At 37.0% G+C, this 15,173-nt stretch overlaps 1 protein-coding gene across 8 annotated transcripts in view; it reads left to right on the top strand.

Annotated features, from left to right (window-relative positions):
- Nucleotides 1-15,173, top strand: part of LOC121318216 (SH3 and multiple ankyrin repeat domains protein 3-like) — a 281,025-nt gene that overhangs the window by 130,878 nt on the left and 134,974 nt on the right. For all 8 annotated transcript variants that reach the window (XR_005950583.1, XM_041254654.1, XM_041254657.1 and 5 more), the window contains one exon: nt 11,356-11,422. Coding sequence is in view for 7 of the 8 variants with exons in the window: in XM_041254654.1 (XP_041110588.1) it covers nt 11,356-11,422 (67 nt within the window). In the remaining variant the exon portion in view is untranslated. The remainder of the gene's footprint in view (nt 1-11,355; nt 11,423-15,173) is intronic.

Below are 15,173 nucleotides of genomic sequence, written 5' to 3' on the forward strand. Positions count from 1 at the left end.
ATATACCATCTTGTTTTAAAATACCTGGGGGGGGGGGCATTACAGCTGTATTTAATAATACATAATACTATGTATTATTATTAGTACTCCTACTGCTGTCCATATCTCATGAACTCTACAAACTCCATTGTTTCGGTGATAACATCTCTACAGGCAAAATCCTTCACTTTGACCTAAGATGGTTTTCAAATGAAAAAGACCCACTGCTTTGAGATATTGGGTTCCTACTCAGTACACATATGCATTCTGTGATTCTCAAGTTCAATCATGTGGGTGGGAATGGTGGTGGGGGGGGGGGGGGGGGGGTCACACAAGAAAAATTAGGGACAGTGTCCCGATACAGTGTCAAAGTCTCAAATGTCAGAAATGTTATTTAGGTATAGCAATAAATACAGTCCCGTGAAAAAAGTATTTGCCCCCTGTCTGATTTTCTGCATTTTTGCACATTTTTTCACAGTGAATTTGGTCAGATCTTTTTGTGTGTTCTAGTAGTATATACAGGGAGTCTGAGAGAAAAAAATTACACCAAAGTTTGGTGCTTCTTTCATTTGTTTGGTGTGCAAGGTAATCAAACATGCAATCTTCAGATGTGAAAAAGTTATTGCCTCCCTAGTTAACTCAACCCAATTAAAGGGATAATTAGGGTCAACTGTTTGAATACTTTGATTAACAATGAGGCCTGATTTGGGCTAGCCCTGCCCAATATAAATCTGAATAACTTTGGCCCTTACCATCAGAGTGAAGTTGTCAGCACACAGGTTCTAGAGGCACATCATGCAGTGATTAAAAGAAATTCCTGAAGACCTCCGGAAAAAAAGTTGTTGATGCCTATCAGTCTGGAAAGGGTTACAAAGCCATTTCTAAGGCTCTGGGGCTCCACCAAATCCCAGTCAGAGCCATATTGTCCAAATGGAGAAAGTTTGGCACTGTAGTGAATCTTCCCAGGAGTGGCCGTCCTACCAAAATCTGTCCAAGAGCACGGCATAAAATCGTCCAGAAAGTCACAAAGAATCCTAGAACAACAGAAAGGGAACTGCAGGCCTCTCTCACGTCGGCTAAGGTCAGTGTTCATGACTCCACCATCAGAAAGACACTGGGCAAAAATGGGATTCATGGCAGAGTAGCAAGGTGGAAACCACTGCTCACTAAGAAGAGCATGAATGCTGGTCTCAAGTTTGCCAGAAAACACCTGGATGATCCTCAGGAGTTCTGGGACAATGTTCTATGGACAGATAAGTTAAAATTGGAATTTTTTGACCAACATGGGCCCCGTTATGTCTAGCAAAAAACAAACATTGCATTCCACAGTAAGAACCTCATACCAACGGTCAAGCATGGTGGTGGTAGTGTCATGACTTGGGGATGCTTTGCTGCATCAGTACCTGGATGACTTGCCATCATTGAAGGAACCATGAATTCTGCTCTGTGTCAAAGAATTCTACAGGAGAATGTCAGGCCATCTGTCTGTGAGCTGAGGCTGAAGCGCAGCTGGGTCATGCTGCAAGACAATGATCCGAAACACACAAGCAAGTCTACACCAGAATGGTTGAAGAACAAGTTTTGGAATGACCTAGTCAAAGACCAGACCTGAACCCTATTGATATGTTGTGGCAAGACCTGAAACAAGAAGTTTATGCTGAAAAACCTACAAATGTTATTGAGTTGAAGCAGTTCTGCATGAAGGAGTGGGCCAAAATTCCTCCACGGCTCTGTAAGAGACTGATCAATAACTACAGGAAGCGTTTGGTTGCAGTTATGTGTGATTAGAAGGGGAACCTTGGCCACCCCAGTGTATAGTACCTAGCAGAGCATAGGGCGGAGACCCGAGCTGACCAGCTTAGCGGTAGTGGGGGCACTGCATAAGCAGCACCTTTATTTTCTAGTTTTTTTACTGTGTTTTATTTTCCATTTTCATTTTGCCTTTTGTTTTCATTATTATTGTCAGCACCTGCGAGTGCGCCAGCATCAACCTGACTGCCTACCTGTGTTGGTAACCCTGTGGTCCTGATTACCATTGCCGATATTTAGGCCACGGACAGCAGCGTCCTCTGCAGGCCAAAATAAATCGGTGCACCGGAGTGGACTACAGTTTTGTCAGTGAATTATTAAATTACTGCACCTTAAAGTCTTCTGCCTACTGTCAGTGGTCAGGGAGTGGATTAAGTTACAGATGTAATGATATAGTCTGTGAAAAGGCATGTAAAGCAAAAAATGAAGAATACCAAGGTCAGCCATTCATGTCTCTCAGCCTGTCATCAGGGCTGCTATGCTGACAGTGTGAAATACCACGTCTGTCTTATTAACTGAAATAATTGTTTGTAAGCTTCTGCAGCATTTCATTTTCCTGAAATCCCAGGTTGTATTGTAAGGTTGATTTATTTATTTAGTTTGTCAGTTTACTAAGCCTACGTTACACAAGTAGTTCAGAGAAATGCAGGGTCCCAATTGAAAGGCACATATGCTGAGTGCACACTTACTGCCCCAAAAATAATTTCTACATTTGATTACATTATTTGACCAAAACTCAAAATATGACCAGCCACAATCCTCAGATAAATCCGTAGAGTAAATTTCATTGCTCCACTGTAACAGTTTGTTTAACACAATATTTTACAAATATTTGAAGAGGAGACACCTGTCAAGTCAGAGATACCAAGAGTTTAAAAAAGGGGTTTGAGGGGGATGAAAGGGGCAACAAATGTCCCATACCAGTCTGTCTCAATGCTTGGAGGGAGAGTCATGCCATTTCAGAAATGTTATTCATTGGTTTTAAGAATTGTTGCATTATTTTGCCCCTGAATTAAAGTTTACTTAAAATTATTATTATCAACAGAAATGTGATTACTAGTTCCATTTTCTTCTGTTGAGGACCATTTGGTCCTTTAATTGCCTTTTATACTCATTTTGAATATATAGATATTTCAAAGATAATGCTATAGATGAAAATGTAATGCTGCTCCTTGGTGCGTAATGTTGCAATCAGATCAGGTGTAAGGATGCAGAAATTTATATATAGAGTTGTGTTTGAAATATTTGCCCATCCTGAATAACTGTGCCATTAAACCAAAAGTTTCTTAACAGTGTACAATAGTATCAATGCTTTAAAACAACATGAAACAGCACACAGGGAGGAAGTGGCAAGTACACTAGTGCCTGAAGGGGAGGTCTGCACCTACCATTGTTTCCTACGACCATTGGTTCAAGTACCAGTGGGATTCATAATCTAAAGGATTATTAAAAAATCTTTACCTGCGGGTCAAAGGGAGTTATTTTTTAGTTGTTACAGTGGGTACACACACAAAAACATGCCAAATTGTTGAAGCCTGAGTGAGCTATTTAGTGAGGGCATTGAACAATACAACACCATGCACTTACTCATGTCAGCAGGTCTAACATGCACTTCAGATTTCTTCTAAATATCCCAAGCAACCAACCGACAACATGTTGTTTTTTTTTTTTATTTATTTGCGTCAGTCTTCTTTCAAACCATTAATGTGTCAGTTAAAGTAAAAATGAAAGGCTCAATGATGTTCTGTAAAACAAGATATTATATTTCGGTTTGCACCTCTTTTTCTTTTATTGTACGGCACATGTACGAATATTATATTTCACGGCAAATTAATTTTGCAGATTTTTAATAAACACGAAATTAGCAAACGTCTTTCTCACAAAATTTTTGTTTTTATTCTTGTTTTACAGTATACATGAATTATCTTACAAATCTGATCATTGTTATGGTGTACTTTGTATTTGTTTTTTGTTTTTTGCTTTAAATGTATCTTTTTTGGGGTATAAATCCATCCCCAGATCCATTTTCCAGTTTAAATAGTGCTGAGTGGTTTCACTTGTCTTACACTTCTTATTCTATCAGACTGTGGCATCCCCTGCATGGTATTTAAATGTATTTCCAGTGTTATGTGTGAATTTAAAAGTGAAAAAGCTTCCTGTTTTTGACTAATCCTTAAACACTTTTAATCTGGGTCTAAATAAGATGTATGTAGTAAACCTTACATATTATACTGTACTTAAAATTATACTTGTCATGTAGAGGATGAATTAATATAGAGATCAAAGTGTTGATAATTTGTTACATGCTTGTACAAGAAAGCAGGGGGTACCCGACAATTCGTCCCGCGGCAATTTGTCCCCTCGACAATTCGCCCCTGTGACAATTTATCCCCACAACAATTCATCCCCCTGACTGTGGTGGGATCAAATTGTCATGAACCTGGATAGCAGGTAAGCAGGAGTCAGGAACTGAATTTCTGTGCAGGATTGCACATGTTTATTTACAAGAAAAGATCAGCTGGTTGCTATCGGCATGATTGAAGGCAGCCTGTCTGTGAGAGAAGTTCCCTAGAATGAGATGTTCTGCTTCAACAATCAACAGACTAGTCCAGAGAAACCAGGAAACTGGCTCTGTGAGGGACAGACCACGTCCAGGAAGGCAGAGGGTCACTGGACCATCACATCCGACTGATCCATCTACATAATCATTTTCAGACGGACGGAAGACAATGTGTGTGGAGGCATCGTGGTGAGTGTTATGCTGACGGTTGCATTGTTCAAGCCAACCGATGGGGCGGCGGAAGTGTGATGTGGGAGGGAATCTCAAGAACACCTTTGGTGCAGATTGAGGGCAATCTTACTGCTCAGCGATACATGACGAAGTCCTTGAGGCAAAAGTTTTTCCATTCCTGCAAGCCAATCCGGAAGTGTCGATTTTCCGGCAGGACAATGCAAGACTACACAGTGATATGATTACAATTGCATGACTTCAGGAAAACAATGTCGAGGTCTTACTGTGTCCAGCTTTTTCTCCTGACCTGAGTCCAATAGAACATCTGTGGGACCAAATCGCCAGTGCCATCCACGGGAGACAAACGCAACCAGCCAACCTTTGCCAGCTGGCTGCTGCTGCACAGGAACAATGGCAGAACATCCCTCAGCAGTCTATCCAGTTGCTGATCAGGTCTGTGCATCAGCGCTACCAGGATTGTGTTAATGCTCAGGGAGGTCATACCCATTACTAACTTTGTAATGTTTTCATTTTGACTGTGCGTCACGTTTCATACTGAAAACGTATCATGATTCTTTGATCTGTATTTTTGTTAACATTTTCTGAGATTTTGTTTGATATCTATGTTTAAAATATTTCAATGCATCAGTATGCACGCAGCCAGGTCATCAGTTAACAAATTTAACCTTACCATATTGGGATCCTGATTAACTACAAAAAAACACACACCTTTGTTAATGTGCTGCAATGCTCCTTTTCAAATATATGAATGGAAAACCATGCTGTCTGGGGCTTTCCGCTTGCTAAATAAAGAACAACATGCATACAGATATACATACACCTGTCATTTATATAAATTACATTCTGTTTGCTGGTTAGAAGAACCTCAACATTGACTACCAAAAAGAAAGTTCATAATTGTCCTAATTTTAATATGTACCTAGTGTGACTGTTTTATGTCTTAGGTTTTGAGATACATCCTTTAGGGCTACACATATAAATTGGTATATACAGATGTATATGTACAGTATACAGTTTCCTATTGTTGCTATCTGGTCTGTACATTTTAGTGTGTTTTAGATCAATATTCATTTTTTGTATTTTTTCACATCAGAACTCCCTTTGCAAACTACCAACTACCTTATATACTGCATTCATACTGTGCATCTGGTAAAACTGGTAAAACATCTGCTGTGTAGCATAAGTACCACATTACAGATTGAATGAATAGGTTTCTTAGAAAATAATATGCACTAACAGGTATGCAAGCTAAAATGTCTCTTTGTTTTAAGATATTTAAGTAAATCTTAGTTAGTGTGAAGTTAATTGTCATTGACCCAATATTCCATGTGAAATCAGTGTACGTTTGTTTACGCGCAAGGCATGAGGGCATGATGAGGTAAAGAAACATGACAAACACTGAAATAATTATACAGCTGGTAGAAATGACTGTTTAATGAACCAAAACTGATCTGTGAAAAGATGATTAGCCTTCTTGTGAGTAAGTGTGGAAGAACAGTTATAATTATAATGAAAAAAGCTGACTTACAAAGGCTGTTTTAATCAAAGACTGCATTTCAGCCACTGTTTACAATTTCTGTATGACATATTTAGGGTTATATTTTTAAAGCTAGATTATCTGGTGTTTAACCTTTGACATGGCTTAGACTCGTACACTTCTGTAGATGCCAAAAAGCTTTCAACTGTTATGCATGAAACTGCTTTGACACACTATTAGCGAGAATGCACTAAATGTGAGAGACATAGTTTAGTTGTGTTAATTCCTGATCAAGACTTAAACCAGTCATACTCTTGTTTAATTAATAATTATATTGTGTTGGTTTGCCATGTCTAGAATAAAGGCTAAGATGCTTGCAAGGGTATATGCTTTCAGAAAATGTGAGGTTATTTAGGACTAAAGAATTTAAAAGGTAAAACTGTTTTTTGATTTGATTGTCAGTTCTTATCTTTTAATCTATTTTCCCTTTGCATTTTGAATAACAGATTTACTCAGTATTCACATTGGCTTTGTTTACATGTAGCTTAGAAACTCTCTCTCCATTGCCATAAGAAGATGATGTAGAATGCACATTCCATGCACGTTCCTCATTCTGTAGAAAGTGCATGGCCAAACCGTGGTTAAAAATGGTGGGTAAATAAATAATGAAGCCCTTAGCAAAGCATAGAAAGATATATTTTGTATCCTTCCACTTTTGCTATTTTCACGTTTGTTGATTGGATAGCTGATTGATTTAAGCTTAGACTTGTCAGTACCTTAACAGTAAGATCCAATCCATGTTATTCTCGTCTAATTAGAACATATGATACCAAGAACGAAAATGTCACATTTGTACCCCAACATAAATGTATTAAATTAGCTTTAATTTGTATACTGCAGGATATTGACCTCAGCATTTATGTAACACTTTATCTTGAACGTTTCTGTATTTTGAAATGCACGTAGCAAGCTATAAAACCCATAAGAAGGGTTGTTTGTTTTCCTCACTTTTTATTTTATTTTATTTTTACTTTAGTGGCCTATTGAAGCAGGCTACAGCTGCAGTTCCTCAGCAGACTCTAATTATTCTTGTAAACCCAGTTTATAAAGAGGTACATTATCAGTCGTCATGCAAGGCCAGATTGGAACGCTGTTAGAAATATTTAAATATCCACTCCTGTCTTTTAATTATGTCATTTGCATTTTGAAGGAGACTTACTGTATTTTTACTTTTGAACCAATCGCTTGTAGTGACTAGTGGCTTGCTTTGTCTGCAGAAGGCTGGTTTGAAAGATGAATGCAGAAATAATATGAGCTTTTCCAGGTTTTGTTGTGTGCTTTTCTATTCTATGGTTTGCTTATGTAAGCTTAACAGTGACTAATTAGTCTGGCAGTAAAACCTTGAGTGACTCAAACGGCTGTTTAATTGCAGTCTAGGAATAGGAGTTGGTGGTGGTGTGTTTTAAAGTCCACATTTAGTAGACATATTATTTTAATAACATCCCTTTTGAAAGCTATTGGCACGGTAGGAACATATCACTTATCTCTTAAGTCAAATGCCTTTTCCCTGCTAATTTGACGTCTTACAAATATATAGTTATAGCAACTCAGACAAAGTGAGTGATTTTGCTATTCTGTTCTTTGTCTTTGTGATGGTAAAGTACATATACTAACTGGTGAGGATTTCTTTCAGTGGGTTTATTAACACCAGCAACCCAGTTTGAGCTGTCAAACTGAAATGGATTCTATTTATTTATTTATTTATTTATTCATTCATTTAAAATTTAATAGTCTGCAATTATTTTATTATTTCCTCCCAATTTGGCATATCCAAACATTTTTAGGCTCAGCTCACCACTACCATGTGATTGACCAATCAGAGATCAGTATCTCTGCCTGCCCTTCAATAATAATGCACTATATTGAATAAGACAATGACGATGATGATAAAGATAATAAATGTTTGGGTAGTCTGCGAAAAAAATAATAAATGGAACACTGCTTGTTAAATGACAGAAAACTTGCCACATTTGCAATAAAGCATGGTGATAGATTTGTGTAGGTTTGGATCTGGAGTAGCAAGGGGCTATTGAATAGGGGCTGCCAGGGAAGATGCCAAGTACAGGCAGGTACTGACTCATAATTCACATCCAGAGTAGCCTGTCTTGTTACAGTAGTACTATTACAAACAACACAGCTTATATGTTACAATTCTACTGGAATATGATGCACAATATGTGTGTGGGTAAAAATGTTCTTGGAGGGTAAAAAGAACCAATGATAAAACACAGATTGTATTCTCCTTTAGCCTACTGTTCCAAAGGCACTCATCGCAGCAGTGTAACAGCCCTCCTTTCACTGCTTCACAGAATTAGGAATTACATCATAATATGCTGGACCTGTTTAGTGTCCAAGCCTGCTTTGTTTCTGCTGCGATTCAGTAGTAATGGGCATGATATAGACAGTCAAGGGACAGAATCACATTCACAACAAAATCCAAGTCATGTGTACTAGATAATACAAATAGCCACGTTTTACCTGTGGTTATATGTAGACCACATGTGTCTATCAGAAGTGGATAACCAAAGCACAATACAAATTGTTAAAAAAAAAAAAAAAAAGGATAGGGCCATCAGTCATGTTCACATTTAGTTAGCAGTGCTGTATAAAAAAATAAAAAAACTTGCAATTTTGATGAAAGTATTTTTTTTTTCCTACCTATCCAATGTTTTTTTTTTTTTTTTTTTTAAATTATATTCTGACCCAAAAAAAAAAAAGAAAATACTTGTTGAAATACTGTAACATGGATGGCAGGGAATTTAAATTTGACAAGCAGCAGGAAAACAAAATTAATTAGACAGCTGGCATGAACTGCTATTAAACAAGCAGAAGGCAAAGTGTGAGAACATAATTAGAGTTCGAGGGAAAGGGTGAAAAAAATATTGTTGTAATTAAACAAAGGATTATATACAGAGGCCTTCTGTCTGAATGTCTTATTTATTGGATTAATACTGTATGTGTCATGCTGCAAATGTAAAGCTATACCATGTAAAGAGCTTACACTCAATATTAGTTGCGCCTTGTCTCTTTCTGCCACTAGGATTGCGTTAAAATAAATAAGTAAATAATTTATATAGATAACATAAAGAAAAAGACAAAAATACAGTAAGTAGAACAGCGGGTTGTGAATTTACTATACTACCGGTATTGAGAAAAACTGGGAAATAAAATCCCTACTCCTAGTCATGCTACCGTTTCTAAAATTTGATAATATTTTTGGGTACTACTGTACTTGAGTATGAAAAAAGGGACAATAAATCCTCCCCTTCATTCTGTTTCAAAGCTGGTGACATCATCATTTATTTTTACTTGTACTGATCTGAGTACTGTGTTTCTTTTATAATAATAATAATTATTATTAGAAAGATTTTCTTTCCAGGTGTGCCCTGTACTTGTTTTTGGCAAAGTGGCTACTGAGTGAGCACAGATGCACAGGTTATGCAGTGCAGGAATAACACAACCAGAAAACTGTAATCCGGTTTGGAAATTATTATTTTAATCCAGGTCTGGTGACCAAAACAATAAACCCCGGCAATACACACCACTTTGTTATCCATGGAGATAATAATAATAACGGGATTGCAGCCCATACAGTGATCACCAGTCCTGGGGGCGTGCAGTAGTGCTTGTGGTGGGTGATAACAGGTTATTTTGTGATTGTGGTGTAGTGCTGTTCCGGCTTTGTGCTGGCCCAAGGCAACAGCTCCAGACACGTGTTAGCTGTCTGGTAGTTTACAAACAAGATAATTACTAACAAGCACAAACAAACAAAACACTCACAAATATAATAGCAGTTTTCACAAGCGAAGGAATAGATTGCGATTCTCCATCCCCTATTATGCTGTCAAGCATGACCCCTTGGTAGACAAGTGCAGTTGTCTCTACAATCTGCAACTGCTACGTCGTTTCCCTTCTGGGTCAATACATTCTTGCAACAGAGTCTTGCCTTCTTCCAGACTGACCAACTTCCCGACCCTGGTAAAGAACTCTCAGGCCAGCTCGTCCAAAGAACTCTATTTTTGTTGCTTAGCGCCCTCACAGGTCTGGAGGGAGATTTACAACCAAGATTCATTATATTTCTGTCACGCTGTTCTATAATGTAATGTGAGCTAACAAATAATCCTATAACATTTTCCTTTGTTGGGATTTCTCCTAACATCAGTGTTACTGTTACTCTTCAAAAGATGTCAGTGTGATCTTTAAAGTTCACAGAGTAGACAGGACATTGGTTTAACGTGACGTCTACAGGATAGAGGGGTTTAATACTGAGCTGCATTTCAAACCACTACACATCTGTGTCTCCTCAATAGCTAACATACAGAAAGTGAATGCTCTAATACAAAACAAAAGGCATGCAAACTAATAATCTGTATGAATGAAATGGTGGCAAGCAATCTGTCATGGATATTACAGAGAGAAAAGCAATTACAGGGCAAATGAGGACATTATGGCCAGTATAGAAATTAATAGACTAGGAAAAATGGCAAATTCACCTAAGCAATGCACCCAGTAAATGATCATTGGTTATACCTTTAGAAACAACATGCGCTTTAAATCATTATAAACCACAGGAGGCCATTTTGAAGTAATTACAGAGGCAAAGCAATATTCCTGAGAGGTGCACAACTATTGTAACAATATTATACTAGAAAAAAATACAGTAAGGAGCAGTTAAATTGGTGTTATGAGCAGTGTTACAACATATTTGAGTATGCTCTGAGGCTGTGCCTTTGCTTTTGTGTAGCCTACAACATTTTGTATGAAATCCTGTCAGGTATCCTAATTATGACAAACACATTCAATTAGAAGCTTTGGGAAATATGGTATATGAAAGTCACCCAGAAGTTAAATAAGATGACTTTCTCACACACAGTACCTGATATCTGTGCTGAAGTGCTTTGGAAAATCACTTGGCTATGATCTGACCTTTGTTTTATCTATCTGTGGAACACAACACAACACCTACACCTACACATTATTCATTAAATGCAAAAGAAAATACATGCATCCAAATACCAGATACTTCAATCACAATTAAGGCCATTAATCCTAGAAGGATCTATTCCACCAGCCATTTGTCATAAAATATTGTGGTCGTTTAGAACTAGTTGAATCCCCTTTATCATAACTAATGCGTTAACTGAATTGCACAAATAGCTTTGCTGCCAATGGCATTGTTATACTCATGGTATGGTAGAGCATAATTATGAAACTACTAATCAGATTCTGATGGAAATCTCTCTAACATCCTCCTACTCTGTGTTTGTGTTTTATTCAGGTGGCTATTATTGCTGGGAATTTCGATCTGGCCGAAATTATAAAAAATCACAAAGAAACTGATGTTGGTAAGTGGAGTGTTATTATAATTCTGTGTATAGGTATTAACAGATTCCCACTTACAGGATTTAAGCATGGGTTCAATCCCAGTCCCAATGAATGATCCACAGTCTAAAACTAGTCAACTGGGATCCATTAAAACCAAACATTCAAAATGCCTCAAATTTGTTTTAAAAAATATGTATGCTGTAATTTTAAATATCATCAAGTCCTGATATAAATGGCCTAGAATTTGGCTGATGTATTGCTTCTTGTTCCATGTCTTATAGAAAGCAAGCTTAATTACCTGTATGCCTGAGGTGCTGCTTATAAAAAGGGGCTTAAGGAGAAATCTTCTTAGTCACACGGCAGATAAGTTTAGATGGGCTGATTTGAAGTGTAACAATTGAATATATTGAATCTGATGGATGCCAGAGTCTCATCCACAGACCTGGGAGTCAAGGGCAAACCAAACAAATGCAGTGGTGTGATCTAATAGCAGCACAAGGTGAGAGGTAAGCCTGCAACTGTATACAATTTCAAAATTAAACCTCCATATTCAGTTGTGTGCACCAATATATGTACTGTACTGGATAGTATAACACCCTCCATGTTCACTGATGGATGAAGCTAGGCTATTGCAGTCAAAATACTGAAGCTTGAAAAAATTATTTATACAAATGTCATCCCTTGCCTTTGTCAGACTTTCCAGCTTAGGTGGTGTGCTTAAAGGTTACTGAAAAGCAGTTCAGCCCTTTATTTTGGTTTTTGACTCCCTCCTCAATGAACAGTGGTATCTAGATGGCACATTTTTTCATTGTCTGGTTCTACTGAGTTATTGAGCCTGAAAGCCGATAGTCATTTAAGTGATTTAAAAAGAGAAGGTAATAGCTACTTCAACACTGTAATGATTGAATTCCACCACCTCTCTCTTTACACTGTCTCACTTACCCAGTCTCATAAACTTGGCCTAAATTAATATTTAATTTCTCCACTGTGTACAAGGCAATCAGTCGGAAATTAAGTTGGAACGACTGGAGCATGGTTATAGAAGAGTATTACATCCTTGATATTGGAAAATCACTAAACGAACCATTGGCATTTTGGTTATTTTTATTCAGAACTCTTAGATCGGTCTTCAGAAACATTCAATTCTTGTAACACGTTTCTCTATTGTATTGCAGCCATATGGGAAGATGTTTTCCAAACATCATTCATTACACTGCTATCTAATCCAGCTCTGACTCTGATATGTGGTGACTGTATATGCTTCTTCAGGTCTCAGTTCTCGTTATCACATTTCAGGCTATTAGCTTATTAAGGAATACCTCCTAAGAGAACTGTTTTAAGGGCTCAGGGAACAACCTTGTGGTGAAATGGAATTTTCCCATTGTAAATGCTCCGCCAAAAGGAAAATGAACATCACTTAAAATAATACCTTTTTGTCAACGATAGTGATTCGTTGCTAAACGATTCAAAACTTATTCAGTACTGTTTTGTAACCTGATAACTCAAATTCAGATGCTTTATTAAATCTTTTCAAGACTGACTTAAGAGTAATCTGGAGCTGCTGCTGCATTTTGTAACGTGTGTAGGGGTTCTGTGTTAATTACCATTGTGTTAAAATTAATTCTCGTATTCATAATTACTGTTACATACACTTGCCTATTGCTTTTCATATGTTGACACAAGTAATAAATACATTTATATTTATTCATTCATATCGTGATTGGCCTTGGCATATTGTGTCCGGTGGTCAACTATGTTTTAGAGAACACTGAAAACACTTTGCTTTCTTCCTGAGGGGTGTTCTCTTAGCCAGATATACTGTAATTGATAATACTGTATAATGCTTTTAAACCTCATAGCTCACATATGAACATGTATTATCAGATAATAAAAATTGATAGCTAAAATGTACATCATTGTTAGGGCTTGCACTTTTTGGTTTTTATTTTCCAAATCTCTACCTCCCTTTAAATGTTAATTAGTAGTTCTTAAGCTGTCTCTGCATCCTAATAGACTACTAATAATTAACAACTGGGTTTAAGATCAGTTATGTCTTTGCTACAAAACAAGGAGATTTTAAATGATGGACGTGCTATCACTGTGTATTGGGTATTTTATACTGAAAAGAAAATCTGTCTCTTAAGTGAATAAAAATAACAAAAGCACAACGATAAACTAAGCAACTGCAAGAATTAAATGTAATTAGGATCAGCAATGAGCAAATAATGTCCTTCCTCACATCTGTTTGAAATAAAAATCACAGAATCAGACTCAGTAAAGGTAAAAACAAGTTACATTTTATTGCCTTAAATACAATTTTTATGGAAACTGCAAACCGTCAGTATGCAGTCTAAAGCATCATAGTAAGTGTCACAGTCTAAACCCCATCAACTGAACAACTGAACACAGGTGTGGGGGGGGTAGAGACAAATTCTGACTATGGCCAGTCTAGTAAACAGACTTTGCTGCGGATTTTCCACCACTCCCTTTAATAAAAATGTAAACATTTTGCAAACTTACCACTTAGAATCAGTGTTGCCCTGGCAGACCATGGTGGCCCTACACTCTATTGATATTGTAACGGCAGTTGTTCTGCAGTGTTGCCCTTACTATAATCCATGTAAAAACATATAAACATATATTAAAAAAAACAAAACAAATAAAAAACAACATGAAATCAGGGCAATATCAATATCTGATTTTGTCGGCCTACCCTCATGTATTTAAATGTAATTGATTCCCATACGTGTATGCCACTTGAAAATACTCAGTGTTTCATTATTTAAGTGTTCATGATGTAAAGTACCATCAGAATAGTTCAAAATCATGTTGTCCTTCCTTGTCACACCTGGTTGATGATAGACGTGCTTCATTTATATTCTTCGTAAAAGAATATATTCTTCCTTTCTGAAAAGCTTTGATTATGAATAGCCTCATCCATCATATTCCTTACCAGCTTTTTGCTCAAAATCACAGGCTAATCCATTACATTTGGTGGCTTTGCTGAAAATCAAAAATAAGACTTGAACTGATAATCAGATTAATGTGCCTGCCAAATGAGGCTGGGTACAGTGCTCCTTCCTAACTAGTCATCCCATTAGTAAATTGCAGGGATGTTAAATCCTTGTTTCTCTAATTTATTTTACAGTGTAATTAGGTAATTGTGGACTTAAAATGTCGATAGAAAATCTATAACTAACCCAATGAAACTATTTTCTTTAAATTTAGTGTGTTATGTAAATACAATCGTAGCTTTGTGTGCGACCTTTGACTACCTAATATGACCGCCACATTGTGGTCATGTGACTCTTTGGTTTACAGCTAATGAAGAGTAAACACTTTGAGATAATTAACCTGTATATTTGGTATGCAGAAATACTTCAAACATAACTACAAAGTACTAAGTAGTATCATTTCTACTAAAGGTATTTATCAAAGACATTTATAAATATTAAAAAACAAATGTACATACATGAAGAGGTTTTAAAATCTGTTAAAACTACTCAAATCTTCATGGGGGCAATCAATCAATGTTACTGACCTTTTTTTTTTCTAATTGAATGAATTATCTATGAGAGGAGACAAGTGTAATGCTGATGATGTCAAAACAACACCTTAGCCATCCGCCACTGAAATTATTCCCATTATATTGTGGATGTGCTATTGCTAGTGTAGGCTCATGGAATACTGGTGCACTAATAACAAACCTCAGTATTGTTTAATAGTGTTTTATCACTATCCCCCAAATTCCAATGTGTTGATATATTGAGA

The sequence above is a fragment of the Polyodon spathula genome, chromosome 7 (genome assembly GCF_017654505.1).
Source record: "Polyodon spathula isolate WHYD16114869_AA chromosome 7, ASM1765450v1, whole genome shotgun sequence".
NCBI classification, from domain to species: Eukaryota; Metazoa; Chordata; class Actinopteri; order Acipenseriformes; family Polyodontidae; genus Polyodon; species Polyodon spathula.